A 22,929-nucleotide genomic window follows, 5' to 3' on the forward strand; every position below is an offset into this window, starting at 1 on the left:
ACCAAGCAGATTAAAATTAATGCATAATAGTGCAGACTATGAAAATGTGTGACTAAACATGCAAATGGTGAGCCTTCAAGATGCCACATCAAGGCTAAATGACTAATGACTTTATGACTAATTTCATACCATACGATCCATAAGAATTATCTTCAGATTTCTGCTGCTTATGGGAATTTACATATTTCCCTCCTCAATGGGAATATTATTCATCAAATAAGTCCTTATCTCAACCTAGAAATCTATTAAGAGACTATGTCTTCAATTTTCTCCTTTTACATATATGTGGGGGAGTGGGTGGGCATTATCTTAGGAAATTATCAATAACCCTAACACGAAATGTTGACACTTATGCTAGTTTAGAAGTTCCTTGACTTACCTATTTAAATTAAAAGTAAACTTTTTCTGTCTTTTTGAAAAAGCTAGGGTGGGGTAGGGAAGAATTATTTTACTCTGAAACATGTAAATGATTAATTACAACTTTACGTTAATATTAGGCAATAAATAGGAAACACCATTCTCTAGGGAAAAAAAATAAGGCTGGGAGAAAACTACAGAGAACATGAGCTTAGAAATCAAGGCTATGAATTTGGAAGCTAATTCCAGTTATATTCATTAGCTATAGGACTTTGGACAAATTACCTATCTTTTGATTCTGTTTATTCATCATAAAAATCAGCATAATTTCTACCTTGAAAAGATTTTTCTGAGGATGAGTGGATACTTAATGTTCAAGAGAAGTTATTTCATGTTTTCACGACCTCTACCCACAAGTAAGAGAAACTGGTCACTAAAAGATCCCAACTTATTCTGCTTTTAAGGTATAACCATACTGGGAATCTTGAGGGTATTACAGTTAACAGCCTTCAATCTTTCTGAGGTCATGAAGCATTCTGAATGTTGGGAAAAGGAAGGATAGCAGACATATATAACTTGTTGCATACAATTTCAATAAGTTCATGGACTCCTTGAAGACTCTATGAAACTAAAAGAAAATTTTAAATCCCAAAAAATTAATGCCATGTATCTGACTTACTTCCACCTTAAAAATATACATATGTAAATTTAAAAAGATTAAATAATCCTTCCCAGTTAAAAGTGGAAAGGAAGCAAAAGCTCCACTGACTTGTATTCAATCACAGGTGCTCCTGGCAGCTTCTACTTTGTCACCTTTGTCACCATAGGAACTTTCAGGAAGTCTTCTTTCCTCTTTACCATGGCTTGCTCAAAATCAAACCATGAATGGCTTTAAGAAAAAAAAAAAAAAGTCTAACCCTAGTTTCCAAATTAGTGATTTAATAAGGCAAGCTCATTTATTATTTAAATCTGAAGATGACTTCATGAGTCATTCAAACTTCTCCTTACACTTCAATTACTTTCAAAAGATAAACTATTGAAAATGCTGCCTATATGAAATAGTTTAAAAAAAAAAATTTAGAATCTAATAAATAATTCATTCTAGCTCTTGTCAATAGGCATATATTCAAACGTATTAGGCAAACAGTAGGTAGGAAATGAGACTTATTTAATGTTTATATTAATATATGGTAACTGTTCAATAAAAATTTACTGAACATATAACCTGAATTCCTATAACAGGAATGAGAATGAAGACAACTAAATATTAATTACAAGTAGCATACTGCTTGACACATAACAGATTTTAAAAAAATAATCTGCCAGATGAGCAAACCAATGAATGACTAAATGACTGACCAAATAACAAAAGAAAAACAATGACTAAAACTTTTAGACAATCCATATTCCAAATTTTCTGCTACATTAACAAGCCAGACACTCCAGGTTTTTAGCTAAGTAAATGTGAAGTTAAGGAAAAATTATCAAAGACAATGTAAAGGCTTACAGCTTGACATAAATATGGATGCTAAGAAGCTATACTTAATGAATTACTTGAACAAAATCATACTGTTTATTGCTTTGATTCTTAATTGTTGAAACAAAAACCTGACTCAAACCTGCTGGTATGCAACAAAGTTCAAGACAAACAAACTCCAAAAAACAACTAATTCAAAAAAATGTACACATTTGACTATGCAGTTTTCCAGATTTCAATACAATCAAAATACCAAATAGGAATGAAAATGTAGAAACGAAAGTCCAGAGTCAATATAGTTTATTTTAATGGCTTTGTTTTTTTAAGCAAAGCCACATAACAAAGTTAAAAAAAAAAAATAGAATACCATAGTTGAATAAAGAAATTATCTACATTTACCCATTTGGTGCCTAAAAGTTGAAAGAGCAACCTCCACATTGGAGAAGTTGAAAAAGTCAAGATGGGAGCTAAATAAGTCAGAAAATCCAGACTGGGTAACAAATTTGGGTATCTAACTGCTAGGTTATATATTCCTTGAGATATTATATCTCATTCAGACACATAGGCAACATATAAAAGTGGTTAAGAATTTTGGGGGGGTATACCGGAATCATCTTGCAAATATGATACTTAGGCCAGTTACTTAAACCATCTTTGCTTCTGTGTCACCTTATCTAAAATGCAAAGAATGATACACCTACCTCAAAAGATTGACATGAGATGACACGTATTTGTAAAACCTGGCACCTAGTTAATTGCTTAGTAGCAGTATTCCCAGTGGGACTGGAATTTACTACTGGGATCAAACATATATGTTATACAGTAAATATCTGTTCAATTAATGAAAAAGAAAATTCCATTAAGAAATCTGGAATGACTGGATGGTCGTACAGATAGACTAGAAAATAAAGATTCAGTTTTCTGGAACATGTTCATTCTGACAAAACAGGAATGACTTTAGAATTTCATTAAAAAATACTAAGTGCTACCACTCTGTTATACTATGGTGCCAGAAGAAATGGTGAGTTGTATGACAAGAGAGCCTTTAAAAGAGAATTGAAGGAGGTTTCTCTCAGTACCTAACCATAATTTGGAAGGTAGAAGAAGCTGAGAGAATCAATCATATTCTGATGTAATCACCTATCCTACAAATCGATAGCACCCTAGGAAGAGCAGACCAATCTACATAGGATATTTTGTCTCCCTGACTTCACCAAGATAATGAACGGTGAAATATGAACGGTGAAACATTAAGACAGGTATCCTTGACAGGGAACTGTGGGGTGATGGACCAATTCATTATCTTGTTTTGTGTGGTGTTTACTTAAGTATATACAATGCCAAAACTCGTAAAATTAAGCATGTAAGAATTGTGCATTTCATTCTATGCTAGTTATACCACTAAAAACTGGTTCATTTAAAAAGCGCTCCCTGCTTTTCTCCCTGGAAAATGTAATAATTTACTAATAGTACAATCAAATCTATATTAACTATAAAATTAACTATAGGATGATGTCACCCAACTAAAAATATTTTGGATAAGGTATTCTTTTAACTTTTCAGTGATAGATGATGTAAAAGTAATTCTTTGAGATCACAGACTACTAAAATTCCTTCTGTTCTAATTTTTGCAGAATCTAGGAATGAACATGCACCGTTTAGCCACATTTCTTTCACTTGTTGGTCAAAACTTTATGTTTGAGAGGATTTTCAGTGGAAAATTGCTTGTTTGTATCACTGGTTGTCTCGTGTTACATTTGGAGGAAAAGGGCTTGGGAGAAAAATACGACAGATATTACAGTGTTCAACTAGAAATCCCAAAACCAGGATTCTAGCTCTAGGATTAAAATGTACAGGGCAACTTTGGACACAGCACTTGAATATTCTGTGCTTGTGATATTCTGCTATCACAGGGCTGTCATAGGATAAAGTGTATTAATTTGTGGAAATACTTTGAAAAGTCAAAGCAATGTATTATTCTAACGTGGCATTGGTGACATGATACCATAGACATAGTCAAGCCCCAAACTTAATCCTGACAGTTATAGGTTCTTGGAAAATCCCCATATACATCTCCCTTGAACTTGAATAGAATGTTCAAGAGGGTGGAAACAGGTAGGTTATCCCCTCTCTCTAAAAAAGGGGGTAAGAGGGTGATGTGTTTTCCACTATTGAACTTCCATAATTCTACATTTCTGGAATGTATCTTCCAAAAGATTTGATATAATCTGGTAAATATTGAAAGAGGAGTGGGGAATAAGGCCCAGATTAAGATAGATTCTTCCTGTCCCTAGTGTTGTCAACAATCAATGAGGAAACAAATTGCTCCTGGAGTACAGGAAGCTTGACTTCTAAAATATTGTTAAACAAGCAATCAGCAAACATTTACTGTATTCTTTAACAAATCTTTGGCACACACCCAAGAGCTCCCTCAAACTGCGTGCATCCCAGGAACGAGTGAGAGTAAGGCCTAGATGTCTTCAGATCATCCATCACAGCTCTCTCCCGCCTCCATTCCAGGTCCAGCAGAGTGGCCTCGGGCAATCACACCCTTCCCTGACCTCCCCCTCCCCAGGGCCGCCAGCCTCACCAGCTGTTCCCGGCTGCTGGAGCTCCGATCGGTTGGCGCCCGGCGGCCCCGAACATTAACGACACCCAGGAGCCTGGCCTCGAGGCTCAGGCCCGTGACCAGACTCCAACTACTACAGCACCGGCGACTTCCAAAGAGCAGTTCAGCATTTTGAGATGAGCTTCCGGAAGCCGACAGGAGGCGGAAACCGGATGCCCGGAGCAACCATTAGTTCTCCGCGTCTACTGCTTTCCGTTCCTATAATCCCCTCTTCCTACTCGCAATAGAGACAGAGACAAATAAATTAAACTTTTTGTGCTACACAGAGATTTCTTAATTCTCTTTTAGTACTCTTAAAGTGGAAGTAGCGTGAGAGGAAAGAGGCGTGAACAAAAAGTCGGACCCCGGGAATGAGCTATGGTTTAGCCCAGTTACCATGGAGACCGGTAGTAACACCAGTTGTAAACCCAAGGCCGAAAGACCATGGCCACGTTAGCCCGGCTGCAAGCTAGGTCGTCGACTGTAGGAAATCAGTACTACTTTAGGAACAGGTAAGTCAGGAAGAGAAAGATCGCGTAAAGGGCAGGCGTGACATTATACCAGTTGTTCCTCAGCGGGAGTTTCCAATTAACGATTTCCCTGATTCATTAAGTAGTACCCAATTCTTCCCTTAATGGGCTGCAAACAGAATCGGGAGTTTCTGTTACCATACAACGAAATTCTAAATAGAGAGGGGCCATAGATACTCGATGTGAGATGATTTAGAAAAACTCCCAGCATAGATAAAATTGTAAAGTGCTTTTTCTCTTCGACATCACCACTCTGTAATTTCATGAAACCTTTGTTCTCCGGGTTCAAGGTTCAATACCTGACTGGGGGTCACCTGGCTCACTAGCCCAATGAGCTGACTGTTTCCCATCTACCTGGGGATTTGAGCCTCCATTATTTTACAAACATCACTGAACCCAATTGTTCTATGACTCATTTGCCTTTCTAAAATGAACGTATCGGCCGGACGTGGTTGCTCACGCCTGTACTCCTAAAACTTTGGGAGGCCGAGGCGGGCGAATCACCTGAGGCCAGGAGTTCGAGACCAACCAGACCAACATGGTGGAACCCCGTCTCTACTAAAAATATAAAAATTAGCCGGGCACTGTGGCTCATGCCTGTCATCCCAGATAGTTGGGAAGCTGAGGCAGGAGAATCGCTTGAACCTGGGAAGCGGAGGTTGCAGTGACCTGACATTGTACCACTGCACTCCAGCCTGGTTGACAAATTAAGACCCTGTCTCGAAATAAAATAAAATAAAATAAGAAATAAAATGAAAGTGTCTAAACCATTCTGACACAGTAACTAGTACCAAATATTAATTAATAGACAACGGGTAAGAAAACCACTAGCAGTCTTCCTCATTTCCCTACGCCCAAACTTCTTGCCTAGGAAGAGTTTCATTTTAAAGAAGCATTGTCCCAGGAGTTTTTGTAACTTAAGAGAAACTACAAAAAAGTGAATTAGACTATTATGGAATACAGTGATATGACAGACCAATGGAAAATGTTATCAATGAGATAGGGTCTTGCTGAGCTGTTTTTATTCTAACGTTTATCTCACCTACCACATCATTATTTCACAACGTACCTCTCTTACAGCACTGATCACAATTCAATTTTACATTCTTTTATGAGATAATATCTATCTCCCCTCTTAAACTAGTAGTAGAGACAGTGTCTCTTATTTTGCTCACCAGTATTTTTGTCTGCAATGTCTATGATAGCTCCATACAAGTAATAGTAACACAATAATTGTTGAAGACTCACATTAATGAATCGTTCAAAAAATCACTAGCCCTGGTTTAAGTAAACGTACTAACAATAGCTAAACATAGAACTTATCTATTTATTTAGAGTATGTGGCAGGTGCTGTATTTATGACATATATAAATGAAATAAGCCACATCCATCATGATGTTCACACTCTAGTATGGAATATAGGCTTTTTAAAAATAATTACAATACTAGCTGGGCTTGGTGGTTCATGCCTATGATCCCAGCACTTTGGGAGGCTGAGGCGGATGGATCGCTTGAGGGCAGGAGTTCGAGACCAGTCTGGCCAACATGACAAAACCCTGTCTCTACTAAAAATACAGAAATTAGCCAGGCATGGTGGCGCATGCCTATAGTCCCAGCTAACCTGGAAGCTGAGTCAAGAGAATCCTTTGAACCCGGGAGGCAGAAGTTGTAGTGAGCCGAGATCGCACCACGCACTCCAGCCTGGGCAACAGAGCAAGACTCTGTCTCAAATAAATAAATAAATAAATAAATAAATAATAACAACAACAATAGAGTAACATGGATAGGAAGGGAAATAACCAGTATTTTTTGAGGACTGCATTTATGAGGGATTGCACTGGGAACTGCTTCATTTGATCTTTCATTTGGTTATCACAATGTTACAAGTGAATGTATAAATTATCTATTTATTAGATAATCTATATTTTTGGAGCTATAGAACAGTGTCCTAGAAAAGCCTGATGAAGTGCCAAGCAAACACAAATAATTGGCCAGGAATAGAGACTCAGGCCTGTAATCCCAGCACGTTGGGAGGCCAAGGCAGATGGATGGCTTGAGGTCAATTATGAATTATCAGAGCCAACTAATCTAACTCTAAAACCTATGCTGTTCACTATCACTAAACAAAATTTTCTTCCCATTAAGCTGATTTAATTAAATTGCAACAAGCACCAAGATCCAGAGGTCCAAATGGCTTGAGAATACTGTCCCAAATCCATTAACATGTAGGGAACAGAGTTGTGGGAAACAATTTAAAGTCTCCTTGGTTTCTTTCGATGTCTTCTGTTTTGGTAACAAGGTAGGGACAAAAATGCTTCTTCCTAATGGCTAGCGTCAGAATAAGGCTTAAATTGAAAGATGACTTTGTCGAGAAAATATATTCCTAAGTGGTTAGATTAGTATCTGAGTCCTGCAAGGCCTGGAAGTCCAATGTGGAAAAGAGAAGCTCCTCTGCCTAACAAAGAGAAAGGATCTGGAACTCCAAGAAGTGAGCAGCAAATACAGGAGGAGATTTTGAACTACAAAGAGTAGGAGGAGCGTGGGTTGCCCGACTGACGTAATACTCTGGAAAGTTGCTCCCACAGGGAATGTTTGGTGTGTGTTTATGTTTTGATCTGGTCCATCAAAGAGGCTGAGTATTTTGTCCCGGATATAAGTGAGCAAAAGATAGTAGGCCATTGTTGTAACTGCCCAGTGGGTTCACCTTGCCCGTTGCCTAGACAGAGCCAATTTATCAAGACAGGAATTGCAATAGAGAAAGAATAATTCACACAGAGCCAGCTGTACGGGAGACAAGAGTTTTATTGTTACTCAAATCTGTCTCCCTGAGCATTAGGGGATCAGTTTTTAAGGATGATTTGGTGGGTTAGGGTGAGGCCAGTGAGTCAGGAGTGCTGATTGGTTGGGTTGGAGATGAAATCATAGAGGGTGGAACCTGTCTTCTTGCACTGAGTCAGTTCCGGGGTGGGGGCCACAAGGTCAAAGCCAGTTTATCAATGAGCCAATTTATCAGTCTGGGTGGTTCCAGCTGATCCAACAAATGCAGCATCTGCCAAATATCTATAGCACTGATCTTAGATTTTCCAATACTGATGTTATCCCAAGGAGCAATTTAGGGAGAGTCAGAATCTTGTAACCTCCTGTGTGACTCCCAAACCATAATTTCTAATCTTTTAATTAATTTGTTATTCCCACAACGGCAGTCTAGTCCCCTGGCAAGAAGGGAGTTTACCTTGGGAAAGGCCTGTTATCATCTTTGTTTTAAACTATAAACTAAGTTCCTCGCAAAGCTAGTTCAGCCTATGTCCAGGAATGAACGAGGAGAGCTTGGAGGTTAGAAGCAAGATGGAATTGGTTAGGTAAGCTCTCTTTCACTGTCTTGTTACAGTTTTGCAGTGGCAGTTCTGTTGTCACTTGACAGAGTATTGGCCTTTTTGTTATTGTTGTTGTTGTTGTTTTAACTTTCTCTGGTAATTCTTAGCTTCATTTCTGTTCTTCCGAACTATGAGATTTTCTTTGTGACTTATTGGTCATTTATACTACACACTATACTGCACTGTGTGGAGAGAAGAGTTCAGTATATGTTTGTTGATCATATTGTTCATTTTCCCCATATTCTTATTTAAATTTCATCTAATCTGTCAAATTCTAATAGGAATAAGGTAATGTTCCTCTTCCACTGTGTTTCTATAGTGTGGGTGAACCCAAAGTATCTGAGACAGGCTTCAGTCAATTTAGAAAGTTTATTTTGCCAAGGTTAAGGATGCACCCATGACACAGCCTCAGGAAGTCCTGATGTCATGTACCTAAGACAGTCCGGGTACAGCTTGCTTTTATGCATTTTATGGAGACATAATACATCAATCAATACATGTGAAGTTTATATTGGTTCCACAATGCGGGGGCCTTTTAGGTCTTAGGTAGGTTTAAAAATTTTCTGGCCGGGCGTGGTGGCTTACGCCTGTAATCCCAGCACTTTGGGAGGCTGAGGTGGGTGGATCACTTGAGGTCAGGAGTTCCAAATCAGCCTAGCCAACATGGCAAAACCCTGTCTCTACTAAAAATACAAAAATTAGCCGGGGCTGGTGGTGCGCCCCTGTAATCCCAGCTACTCGGGAGGCTGAGGCAGGAGAATCACTTGAACCCAGGAGGCAGAGATTGCAGTGAGCCAAGGTCGCACCATTGCACTCCAGCTTGGGCAACAGAGCAAGACTGAAATTCTGATTGGCATGTAATTGAGTGAGTTATTATCAGTAGAAAGAAATGAGGAATGTCTGGGTTATGATAAGGGATTGGGGAGACCTAGGTTTTATCGTTTTATCATGCAGATGAAGTCTCCAAGTTGCAAGCTTTAAAAAGAATAGACTGAGGCCAGGTGCAGTGGCTCAGGCTTGTAATCCCAGCACTTTGGGAGGTCAAGGCGGACAGATTACGAGGTCAGGAATTCGAGACCAGCCTGGCCAACATGGTGAAACTCCGTCTCTACTAAAAATACAAAACATAGCTGCATGTGGTGGGGGTGCTTGTAATCCCAGCTAATCGGGAGGCTGAGGCAGGAGAATCACTTGAACCCTAGAGGTGGAGATTGCAGTAAGCCGAGACCGTACCACTGCACTCCAGCCTGGCAACAGAACGAGACTCTGTCTCAAAAAAAAAAAAAAAAAAAAAAAAAAAAAAAAAGGGTGTTTTCAGCAGAGGAGTGACATGATGTGACTTCTGTCTATAAAAACAATAAATAAGAAAGTAACCTTTGACTTATTATTATTATCATCATTTTTAGACAGAGTCTCGCTCTGTTGCCCAGGCTGGAGTGCAGTTGCGTGATCTCAGCTCACTGCACCTCTGCCTCCCAGGTTCAAGAGATTCTCCTGCTTCAGATTCCTGAGTAGGGGGGATTACAGGCACCTGCCACCACACCCAGCTAATTTTTTTTTTTTCTTTTTAGCATTTTTAGTGAAGATGAGTTTTCACCATGTTGGCTAGGCTGGTCTTGAACTCCTGGGCTCAAGCCATCTGCCCATCTCGGCATCCCAAAGTGCTGGGATTACAGGCGTGAGCCACGGGGACCAGCCCCTTTGACTTGTTTTTAAGTTGGATAAAGCATTTTGCTTTCGTTTTTCCCATTTCTACTTTCTTCCTCCACTTCCATCTTTTAACTTTTTGGGGCCAGTTTTTGCTTAACAAAATTTAAATCAAATCTGCTTGTGTCAATGAAAAAAGTAAATAACACTTAAAAAATTTTAAAACAGGTACGTTTTCTAACAACATGTAAGCAGAAATCAGTCAGATATATATAAAATCTTTTTTAATTGGCTTAGTTGAAGGGAAAAGTATGTTGAAGAATACAGAGAAAGCTGTGGCTGAGGAAGAGGGCAAGAAGTTCTGTAGAGACATGCTATGTAGACCAACTGTCAAATGTCCACATCTCTTACTATCTGAAAGGGGGTTTGAGGAGTGCATGGGGATAGACAAAAAGAAATAGAAAGAGAAATAAATGTTACTGAATATCTACTACATGCTGAGCACTTCCTTCCCAAACATTATTTTATTTGATGTTTACAATAATCTTATGAGGTTATTTTTCTTATTCCTGGTTTACAATGAAGGAATATGATTTAGACAATCTATATTACTTGCCAAAGATAAAGAAGATCAAAGATCTAGTGACATTTGATCCATTTCAGTCTACATTTATACCTGGGAGAGGGGGATCTTTAGATTATTAAGTCTCTGCAGGGAAGTAATTTCATCAAATACGTAAGGTCTAACCTGTCTTTCCAAGATCAGGTTGAGAAAAAGAAAACGGGGCTACATTACTCTGTGGTACAAGACCGGTGATTTGCACGTACTTCATTACCCTGTATAAACATCAACCTAAGGTATAATGTTCCTTAAATTGGCCTGATTTCAGGATATATGATTCCTATAAATGTAATAAATTTGTTTCTGACTCTGACACAGTAAATTGACTGTGGTTCCTCACAGTCTAACAATATTCTTAGTCTAATAATTTTGTTCAGTGTCCTTGAATTTGGATGATCCTCTTAGTCCTATTAGTCTAAATAAATAGCAGCTTAGTTGAATAGATGTGAGTCCCTTCCCCTGATTCTAATTAATTACTGAAATTTTTCTTACAGATGTACTCAATTCTGACTAGTAAAACTTAGCAAAGCTTCTTCCAAATACACAAGGAAGATTTTTGCCAAAGTGCAACAGTTCAAATCCTAACTCTGTGTTACTTTAGGTTTAAATGTAAACTTTTATACTTATATTCTTACCTTACTTAAACTCTTTATATTTTAGTTTTCTCATCTGTAACAGGGATAATAATCCCTATTGATATGTTAACTAAGAAGGTTAAATGATCATCTGATATATTAGTAAACACCCAATAAATTCATAATTATAATAGGAAATCACAACAGAAGGGCAAACTATAAAATACATTATGATCGACTCAGTGAATATCAAAAAGGTAGTTGAAAAATTTTACAGCTATTCCTAAATATTCTTCTTTTTTTCATTAAAAATGTAAAACTTTTTATTGCTATATTATATACATTAAATAAAGTATATAAACTGTGTGAAGTGTACAACTCAGTAATTTTCCATAGGTATGTACCTGTCCAAACTTCAGTCAGATAAAGTTCTTCAGTGTTTTAAAACATGTTTACAAAAGAAATAAAAATGTTTTAATAATAAAGAATATGTTTCTAAAACCAACAGCCAACATTAGATGTGCTGCTGGAATACAATAGAGATGGTTCCATTTAATTCAAAAGCAAAACAAAACTGCACACTAAATCTGCCTATTTATCATGCCCTGAAAGACAGATCCCTGTTTGCCAACATGTTCACTGCTGGCTCATTGATAGGGAAAAAGAAAATTGAAAGTACCTTTTACTGTCTATCAGTTTATCACTGCCCAAGTAACCTGAGCAGAAAGCCCTGTATAGGTATCAACAGATGAATATCTATTAAATAGGCAGATAATCTTCACAAGACATTTAAGGAAATGTTAGTTTGGAGGAAGGAGATTAAGCTAAGAAACCAGAACAGATGGCTACTGTGGAGTTAGAACTAATGGATGAAATAGATACAAACTTCAATAAAAATGTAATGAGAACTTTTGCAGAGATAAAACTAGAGGAAAAAAGTTACTGTAACCAATTTTTTAAAATAATAATTTTCCATTTACAAATGTAATAGATGAATTAAAAACTAGAATAGTCACTACTGAAATATAAATGTGTTAGGAAAGCAAATACAGGAAATATCCATAAACACATGTGAATAGAAATCATGAATAATAAGCTCAATAATATGGAAGACATACTCAGAGGACTTGTTATGTGAATAATAGTCACTGCAGAATTCTGACTGGCATTGGGGTAGAGATAGAACAATAATAAAGAAATACCCTAGAAGAAAACTCCTAAACTGAAAAAAAAGTATGGCTTAGAATAGAAAGGATTCTCTGAGTCCTTTATAGTATTTCCTTTAACACCTACTTCTTAGATTTTATCTGGTAAACTTCCAAGAATACAGGAAAAATAATCTTGTAGGATTCTATTATAGACAGAAAATAAAAATAGTTATTTGCCAAGGAAATGAATGCCCTTTCTGCTCAACACGGGAACCCAAAAGACAGAAAAACAATAATCACTAATTATTCAAGACTACAGATAAGAATTCTATCAAAGATTCATTTGGGGATGGGGATGAAAGAAAGACATTTTCAGACATGTAAAGACTCACAGTTACGTCATCTATGTACCCTACCTGATGAATGTACTCAAGAAAGTACTCGTCATAATCAAGTGAAAATTAAATTGGAACAAAGATCTCAAGATAGAGAAAGAAGAGCAAAAGAAATAATAGAAACAACAATGATCAAGTCTATAATAATTTTCATTTAATTAAAAATTAAATAAGCATTATGTTACTGTGATTTGCCTTATATTTAATTAAGATGAATTAATCTAGAAGAAGTAAAACAAATTAAGCTAGAAGAATCTGATTGGTACTTTAATGTCCTTTCTAGATATCTCCTTAGGCAAGTTCAAAAGTTCATTGTACATTTTCAGTCTTCCAAGTGATCATAGGCAATAGTCTTACTATAATAATTGTCCCACTCTCACATAATAGAGGTTGTTTTTCCAGTTTCTAATATCAACTTTTTCACCACTCTTCCACCCACACGTATGGTCTTTCAATGACCTGTGCATCTTCCTCACCTTCTCACGCATCACCCAGTCTCAAAACCAATATCAAAATGTTTCAGGTTTTTGCCGTGGCCATCAACCATTCTATCAGTTTTCTTTTATGCTTTTACAGTCAAATTAGTAAATTTATTCATCTGGCTTTAGTGATCTTAGTTGTTCTTGGAATAGTCTTTCCCAGACTAAGATTATATTTATTTATAATATTTTAAAAGTTTTGTTATATTTTTCCTTCAGTCTATGTGCAGTTGTGTTTATGTGTATGTGTTGTGTGAGACAGCAGCCTAACTTTTTCTATAGAATACAATTGTCTCAACACCAGCTATTAAATAGTCCATCTTTTTCTTACTAGTTTTAAATGTTGAATGATAAGTAAAAGGCATAAAAATTGCAAAGAAAGAAGTAAAATTGTCTTTATTTACTGACAGCATAATTATATGTGTAAAAAACTCTATACCACATACAAAAAGAAGATTTAGAAGTAATACATGAACTTAACAAGTTCACAGGATGCAAGGGCAATATGCAGTAGTCTTTACATAACAGCAACGAACAATTATAATTTAAGACTTCAGCAATATCATTTTTAATAGTATCAAAATACATGTCATTTGAGTCAGAACTGTCACTTTTTCTACTGGCCTCATAAAAATGCTCTCGTGTATACAAAAGTTGTGTACAAGAGTATTTTATATACAGGATTATGTACAAGGGCATTCATTAAAGCATTATTCCTAATAGGCAAAAAATAAAAATAAAAACTGTAAATAACTTGTATCTGTTTGCAACTACTCTGACTAAATAAAGACAAGCATATGAGGGAAAATAAATAGCAGTTTAAAAGAGTGAAACATTTTATACATAATGACATGATCAAAATCTCTGAGACAAAATAAGGTTTAATAAAAGCCCAGATTATAGAAAATATATAATACATTTAGTGTTTTTTACGTAAAACAAATGTAAAAATACATAGAGATACAAAACTGGAATTAGATAGATCTGGAATTACACGTAATAAGGTGCTAGTAGTGGTTAAATTTTAAAAATTGAAAGAAAGGGACGTTGAAATAGAATCTTTTTTTTGTATGTTTTTCTATATTGTTTAACATTTTGTATTGAGCATTGGTTAATCAGGTACTTACTTGTGAAATAAACAGTAGATAAATAGGAGAAAGTTTGTCTTAGGACAAAAATTTTGTTTTGAAAACAAAATTAAACATAGAAAACAAGTGGCTGTGGAAGATTTAACTGGTACAAAACTTGTCCTCCGGCCATGAAGGACTAGAATACTCAACAAAATATATGAACATTTTTAGGTATTGATACAGTAGGCAATGCAGGATTTGATCGCAAGGAGAGAGATAAGCAAATGGGATTAGAAGACAATTGCTGTAGCTTTTGGAGGCAATCTCTGAACAAAATTCAAACTCTCAGTAGTTTAACATTCATGGTGTCCAGCATTTTTCATAAATTAGTAGTAGGATAAAAACGTAGCAAACTGTGACCCACAATCAGGAAGAAAAAAACATCAATCAATAGACACAGACCCAAATAAACAAAGATGACATAATTATCAGACAAGGATTTTTAAATAGCTATTTAAAATATGCTTAAGGACTTAAAAGTAAAATATGAAGATAATTAGGAGTTAAATGGAACATTAAAAAGAAGCAAATTAAATGTTTAGAGATTAAAAACACAGTATCTGAAATGTAAAAATTATTAGATGCATACACATACACATATACATTTAAATTATTGAAACAATCTCAAATTTACAGAAAAATAACAAGTATAATACAAGGGTGTTTTTTCCTGAATCATATGAGAGTAAGTTGCAACCTGATGTCCCATTGTGCCCCAAATTCTTTACACACAAGGACATTCTCTGTATAACCACAATTCAACCATCAAAATCAAGAAGTTAACATTGGCACATTTCTACCATCTAATCTTCAGACTCCATTCAAGCTTTGCCAAATTGCTCCAATAATGATCTTTGTAGCAAAAGGATCCTGTTTGTCTTGTCTCTTTAGTTATCTTTAATATGGTACATTTTCTCCGTTTTTCTTTGATATTTGTGACCTTGACACTTCTGAAGATTACAAATCCGTTATTTTTTAGAATTTCCCTCAATTAGGTCTGTCTGATTTTTCCCCTTGATTAGATTCAGGTTATCCACCCCTGGCAGGACTATCACAGAAGTGATACTGTGATCTTCTCAATGCATCCTACCAGATACAACATGATTTTGATTTGTCCCATGACTGATAATATTCATTTAGATCACTCGATAAAGCTGTTGTCTGCTAGGCTTCTCTACTGGAATATTCTTTTTTCCTTTGTAATTAATAATTATTTTTAAAAAGCAGATCGTTTGAAACTATGTATGTATCCTATTCCTCATCAAACTTAAAATTTATTTGTTTATTTATTTATATAAGTATAGACGTATAGTTTCCTATTTTATTCAGTGGGTTAAAATCTGTCACTCTTATTTATAGTCATGCTAATATTGTCCCGGATTTGGCTAGTGAGAGCCACTTCAGTCTTCCTTCTGTGTCCTCATTGTTCTAATGCTTTCTTGATTCCTTGCTTTTTCTTGACACACAAAAAGTTGCAGGCTGATATGGTTTGGCTGTGTGTCCCCACCAGATCTCATCTCGAGTTGAAATCCCCCTAATCCTTACGTGAGGAGGGGATGATCTAGTGGGAAGAGATTGGATCATGGGGGTGGTTTCCCCCATGCTGTTCTTGTGAAAGTGAGTGAGTCCTCACCAGATCTGATGGTTTAATAAATATCTGACAGTTTCTGCTTTGCATGCTGTCTCTCACCTGCTGCCATGTAAGACATGCGTGCTTCCTCTTCCACCATGATTGTAAGTTTCCTGAGGGCTCCCAGCCATGCAGAACTGTGAGTCAATTAAACCTCCTTTATTGATAAGGAGGTTTATTTATTTACTTACCCAGTCTCGGGTAGTATCTCTATAGCAGTGTGAACACAGATGGATAACAGAGGCTTATCTTGTACTTTTCCTGCCAACCCCTAAAACCATCCATTTCTCCAAAGAGCCTTTGTTTCTTTCAGTGGATGCACTTTGCTGTTATGTTGCTGCTCTCTGGCCCTCTCAGTGGAAAAAACAAAGGAGTATGTGTTTGTACACATCTATACACATTTTACATCTATACTTATTTCTCTATCTATTGATGAACATGTATATTAAAATTCATGAGTTCACATTGACTACTCTATTTCAGATTCAGCACAACATGTTTATTCTAGTTTTTTTCTCTTACCTTTTCTGACACAGAGAAACGTGGCTCCCATTATCTTTAGAATATTTACTTATCTGATCAGTTCCTCTGTATGTAACCAAACTGTTGTCACCACAACTGCCTCTTCTCTTAGACCCAGTGCGGGCTCTACCTCTGCATGCTGAACCATCGCCTCCCCACCAACTTGGATGTTTTCCTCATCACTCTTGGGCTCTGATTCTCTATGCTGGCTACCTTCGTGTGCAGATTCTTTTTTCATCTTCCCTCTACACCCCAAAGCCAGGCCTCCTCTCCATGGAACACACTGTCCTTGCTAAACTCAGACTATGACATCTTACCCCAGGCAGCCCCCACTTGTGGATGCTCACCTTACCCCACACAGGCTCTGACACCTCAAGCTGAGCCACTGTGCCTTCCTCTTCCCACACCCTTTGTAGCACAGTACCCTACTTTTCCTGCCCATTTCCAAGGCCTTTGAGACTTAATTGTTCAAGAAATGAGGTAAAGAGAAGTGAGGAGGAAGAGGAAGAAAACAAAACTATATATATATATATATATATATATATATATATATATATAGTTTTTGTTTGTTTGTTTGTTTGTTTTTGAGATGGAGTGTCATTCTGTTGCCCAGGCTGGAGTGCAATGGCATGACCTTGGCTCACTGCAAACTCTGCTTCCCAGGTTCAAGCAATTCTCCTGCCTCAGCCCCCCAAGTAGCTGGGATTATAGGCAACCACCATCATGTCTGGCTAATTTTTGTATTTTTGTAGAGACGGGGTTTCACCATGTTGGCCAGGCTGGTCTTCAACTCCTGACCTCAGGTGATCTGCCCACCTCGGCCCCCAAAGTACTGGGATTACAGGTGTGAGCCACCACAGCTGGCTAAGAAACAAAATATTTTTGAATACACTAATATTATGGGTTCTAGTTCTAAATTATAATGACCTTGTTTTCCATGACTTCTGCACAGTATTTAACATTCAACCAACTATGGTAACTCCAGGTATATGATCTAATACTAATGCATTTGCAACCCATTATTCCTTGAGCTGTGAAATAATAATAATGTTGAGGAATGTTAATGAAATATGAAACATAGATTCTAGTTGTATAATATAGTCCTATTTCTCATCATCAGGCATCTGTTACTAGGCACATGGGTGATAACCAGAACACAAAATATAGATTAAGTGTACTGTAGTTTCTGCCTTTAATGAGCATGAAATCCTTAAGACCTAGTAGTGAAATTATATGCAAACCAATAATCATTTTACACATCAACATATCTGACAGCACAGGGCAGCTAATAATGGAATTTTATTCCTACTGTCTAAAAAAGTTACAAGTTATATGATAATGAAAAAGAAAGAGTATTGAGTTTTTAATCTAGTATTTATTCATAGGTAATATACATGGGTCAGACTTAGCACAGTCTGTTGATGTGTAAAATGCATGTTTTTTGCATATTACTGGAAAGATATTTAACTACACATTGTTTTTTTCCTTTTCTACTTATTGTCAGTTAATTTCTGGCCACTAATGATATACATGAATATAGTGTTATCCAGGGTTATAGTACTTATTTCTAGTTGATGATGAAGTGACTGGAAACTTCCAGTTATTTCTTGATGTTTTATTACATTACTGGTAATACTTTTGGTCTTTCATCATTATTAATTCATTTAGTATTCATTGTGATAATACTGATCATAATAAATTTATTTCAAATTCATGTAGGTGTCATATTTTATTCACTGCTATAGGATTTTCATTGTAATTTGGAACTAATTAATATACCATTAAAATAAAGTGTTACCCACATTTTTCATTTTAAACATAAAATGTCTAGTAGTTCATGACATATTATGTGAGTATTCAGCATCCCAGTGGTAACCCAGCATCTGTACATTTTGTTTTTAAGCAGTTAAAAAAAGGGCAACAGAGAAACATGTATAGAAGTCGAATTTTAGTACATACATTAAAGTTTAGTAGTAAGTTAACTACTAGTTAATTTTTAGTGCCTCCTTCCTTTTCATTGCAATGTATAGTTCTTGTTAATATAATATGTGCTTGTACATACACACATTATTAATATCCCAAAAATAAATTATTTAATTTTCCACTTGACTGGTGCCACCAGGAGAGATGAAAAAACGTAAACCCAAAACAGTTAATTTGATTGCTTCTCTTCTGCATTTCTAAAGACAATTATAAAGAGTGAGTTCACACTAATACATTAATAACTAATACAGTAACTTCAAAAGAAGTATTAGATGTATCTATGTGCCTTATTCATATTTTTTGATTGTTGGTGGGAAAGGAGAAACAAATGTTTTCAGTCATTTAAATGGACTATATTAAGAAGATGAAAAACAAATCTAGTATAGTTGTGTTAAATATTAATGGTAAAAGGTTTAAGTAACCATAAGAAACAGCTGTATTCTATTATCACGAATTTTATTGCACAATAGCCTTATTGAATGAAATTATTCTTATTTCTTCCACACTCTATCTTCTTTGAGTTGCCTGCTCTACTGGACATTGTGTTGTTGTATCTTTTCCATGTTGGCCATTAATGACAGTGTCTTCGTTCCACTATCCCATCTTGTTATTAGTCAGGATAAGATTTTAAAAGAAAAATGAAAAATTTCTTCAAACCCTGCAACCAGTTGAATAACGACCTTGTTTTTCAGGACTTCTGCACAGTATTTAACATTGCTTAATCATGATCTCCCATCTTGATGCCTTCCCATTAACTTCTATGATACTGCACGCTATACTTGTATCTTATGATTGGACCTTGTTTTTTTCTTTTTTTCTTTAATTGTTATTTAGTATCTTTTACTGTAAATCTTTACAGAGATTATCAGACTTTGGGGATATGTGTTTCCATGGTCAAAATTTTGATAATCGAGTCTAGAATTCCTTAATATTATGCATAAAACTCTGAAAACCAAGGCCTTTTGCCTTGGCTTCAACTATTAATCTCCTCATTTCCCCCATCCTTCATTTCTGTCTTGAAATTTGTGTTTTATCATTCTCCTTATAATTTTGCTACATGTGTATATATCCTTAATGAACATCCCTAAGTTTTGTGTGGTTTTTACTTATGTAAATAAAATTATTCTGTATATGTTCAAAGATCAAACTGTTTCTTAGCAGCAATATATATGAGTTCTTATCACTAACACTTGGTACAATTTGAAATTTTGGGGTGTTGCTCTAGATGTTGGTATCATTTCATATTCTTAGTCTCTCAGTTTCTTTTATTGTTTTAGGGAGATTTGTGCTACCTTTTCCCACAAAGTCTCAATACTGCATTTAGAAATTGATTACATGATTTTTTTTGCATTTTCCTTTTCTTCTATTTTACTTTCCCTTTCTTCTCCTCTTTTCATTTCTTACTCTCTTCCACTTTAGAAGCAGTGATGGTTAAAAACCCAGCCTCTGAGCCGGGTGCGGTGGGTCACTCCTGTAATCCTAGCACTTTGGGAGGCCAAGGCGGGTGGATCACAAGGTCAGGAGTTCGAGACCAGCCTGGCCAATATGGGGAAACCCCGTCTCTACTGAAAAAACAAAAATTAACCGGGCATGGTGGCGTATGCCTGTAGTTCCAGCTACTCGGAGGCTGAGGCAGAAGAATCACTTGAATCTGGGAGGTGGAGGTTGCAGTGAACCGAGATAACACCACTGCACTCCAGCCTGGGCAGCAGAGTAAGACTCCATCTCAAAAAAAAAAAAAAAAAAGAAAGAAAAAGAAAAACAAACAAAAACCCAGCCTCTAGAGAAGGACTACCAAGGATTAAATGCCAGCTGTGACACTTACTAAAGATGTGACCATGGGCATATTACTATGCTTTCTCCACAGTGGTATCTTCTTCTGTCAAATAGGGATAATAATTCTCTTCTTCATAGAGGTATTGAAAGGATTATGTATGAGTTAATTCACTGGTATGTAAAATGTTAGGAACAGTGCCTGACACATAAGGTTTTATTTAGTAAAACATATTTATTTCCTTCTATTTCTCTCAACAGCTCCTTTCGTGTCTGCCTTTTTCCCATCATCACCCAGGCTTTAAGTTACTAAGAGGATAGGGGCACTCATGGGCTCTCAGCAGCTCTGTCATCCTAAAGTAGGGAGAAGTTTCAATGTTGGGAGTAGATCTAGTGAGGGAAGCCTGTGAGTGGCATTTCTCACTGGGATAGAAAATGCCAACAGGCATGTTTCTCCCTCAGGTAGCATTTTTGGTAAGACAAAGGTTGAGTGTTAGAAGTATACACCAATTTCTCTCTCCTGAGGCCATGGGGAGTACAGTATAAGACAAAATAGACAAGATTACTGCCTTCGATGATTTCAAGTTTAGTGAAAGAGACCATCATTAAATAATTTTTAAATATGATTGTGGTACATATTATGAAGAGTTGTGAGAGTGTAACATGGAAAGGCCTAATTGTAGTCTGGGAAGTCAGGGAAAGACCTCTGGAGGAAAGGACTTTAAGCTGTTCTGCTTCCCACATGGAGGACAATAATATGATGCCAGAATACACTTTAGTCAAGCCTCTTTTTTTAAAAAAAAATTGTATTTTGAGACGGAGTCTCCCTCTGTCGCCCAGGCTGGAGTGCAATGGCGCTATCTCAGCTCACTGCAACCTCAGCCTCCTGGGTTCAAGCGATTCTTCTGCCTCAACCTCCCGAGGAGCTGGGATTACAGGCACCCGCTACTACACTTGACTAATGTTTGTATTTTTAGTAGAAACGGAGTTTCACCACGTTGGCCAGGCTAGTCTCGAATTCCTGACCTCAGATGATCCACCCACCTTGGCCTCTCAGAGTGCTGGGATTGCAGGCATGAGTCACCGGGTGTGCCTTACTCAAACTTCTTCTGTAATTTGTTACATGCAGTACAAATATACAACAATAAGGAATCTTTCCTTTCTTCTATTCCTAATTGTCTAGAGTGGTCTTACACTCTTAATTATTTCCAGCAGATTTTGTTGCATCATATAGTAATCTTATCACGGTGCCTTTTGTTCATTATCAGGTAATGCAACTATTTATATATTCTCTTGTGTGGTTTTTACAGTTTATTTTACACTTAATCTACACCTTATGTAATCTTACTGATTTATGTGAATTCTCCCTATATTGTACATGTCTCACATCTGGATCACTGACTTGAATTTCTTATCTCTGTATAAGCCCTTTGTCCCTCCCCCTGCCTAACTTTCTGAGAATTCCAGCTATTAATGGGACATGCATTCTGTGATGGATTCATTTAACTTAGAGGCAACTCATTTAACTGACGAATGAGTGAAATATGTGAGCATTTTAGTCTTGCATGATACATGTGTAGTAGCATTTAAACAGTAAATTCAAATGATTATGTTTTTAAAATAATGTCAAAATAACACATTTCTTTCTTACTCCCTAATAAAAATTACTGGCAAATTAATTAGTTGTAAAATTGGTGATTATCAAAATAAAAAAAGCAAAGCTGTTGAAAGCACATGGCTTCTCAGAGAAAGGTTAATTTTCAAAACATAGCTCATGATTTTTGAAATGCCTTATTTATTTATATTTTAATGTTATTTAAAATGACATTTGAATTTATAATTATCATTTTGGAAGAAATTAAAAATCAAGTTTAACAGGTTCACTTGCTTTAGAATTATATTGGTTACTAATGAAGTGCTTTTTAAACATTTTGTTTTAGTGTTGTAGATCCATTTAGAATAAAGGAGAATGATGCAGCAGTTAAAATCCAGAGCTGGTTTCGAGGATGTCAAGTTCGGGCATATGTCAGGTATGTTGGTTTTGTCATGGAAACCTCAGATATATCATAAAAATATATTTCTTAGAAAATGTAATTTATTCATGCAGTGCTCATTTCAAATAATTTTTTATTTTACTCATAATGTAGTTAATAAATTGTATGGTATTCTTTTAAAAGAAATACACAATATTTCTGATCTTTTCTTACCAAAACTAAATTATATTGACTGTATCTCTTTTTAAAATTCTCAATATTGGCCGGGCACAGTGGGACACTCCTGTAATCCCAGCACTTTGGGAGGCTGAGGCGGATGGATCACTTGAGGTCAGGAGTTCGAGACCAGCCTGGCCAACATGGCGAAACCCTATCTCTACTAAAAATACCAAAATTAGCCGGGTGTAGTGGTGCATGTCTGTAATCCCAGGTATGTAGGAGGTTGAGGCAGGAGAATCCCTTGAACCCAGAAGGGGAAGGTTGCAGTGAGCTGAGAAGGTGCCACTGCATTCCAGCCTGGGCAACAGAGGGCAACTCTACCTCAGAATAAATAAATAAACAAAATTCTCAATATTACAAACACACTTGCCCAGATTCCTTTTCCCAAATTCCTAAGGATCTACAAATGACTGGGTTTGTATTTATAGCAAATAAATTCATTGACTGGTAAGAAAGAGGAAAAAGA

The 22,929-nt window shown here is 36.4% G+C and overlaps 2 protein-coding genes across 23 annotated transcripts in view; one reads left to right on the plus strand and one right to left on the minus strand.

Moving 5' to 3' along the window:
- LOC105493512 (G-patch domain containing 2) overlaps positions 1–4,605 on the minus strand; it is a 203,792-nt gene extending 199,187 nt beyond the window's left edge. For 10 of the 20 annotated variants that reach the window (XR_011614266.1, XR_011614261.1, XR_011614267.1 and 7 more), the window contains exon 1: positions 4,254–4,405. Coding sequence is in view for 8 of the 20 variants with exons in the window: in XM_071080781.1 (XP_070936882.1) it covers positions 4,254–4,327 (74 nt within the window). In the remaining 12 variants the exon portion in view is untranslated. The other 10 variants (XR_011614256.1, XR_011614257.1, XR_011614258.1 and 7 more) reach the window with 3 other exon arrangements.
- A 199-nt stretch (positions 4,606–4,804) lies between these two features.
- Positions 4,805–22,929, plus strand: part of LOC105493513 (spermatogenesis associated 17) — a 229,857-nt gene continuing 211,732 nt past the window's right edge. For 2 of the 3 annotated variants that reach the window (XR_011614273.1, XM_011761192.2), the window contains exons 1-2: positions 4,805–4,954; positions 22,191–22,280. Coding sequence is in view for 2 of the 3 variants with exons in the window: in XM_011761192.2 (XP_011759494.1) it covers positions 4,887–4,954; positions 22,191–22,280 (158 nt within the window). In the remaining variant the exon portion in view is untranslated. The remainder of the gene's footprint in view (positions 4,955–22,190; positions 22,281–22,929) is intronic. The other variant, XM_011761190.2, reaches the window with a different exon arrangement.

This window comes from Macaca nemestrina, chromosome 1 (genome assembly GCF_043159975.1).
Source record: "Macaca nemestrina isolate mMacNem1 chromosome 1, mMacNem.hap1, whole genome shotgun sequence".
Taxonomy (NCBI): domain Eukaryota; kingdom Metazoa; phylum Chordata; class Mammalia; order Primates; family Cercopithecidae; genus Macaca; species Macaca nemestrina.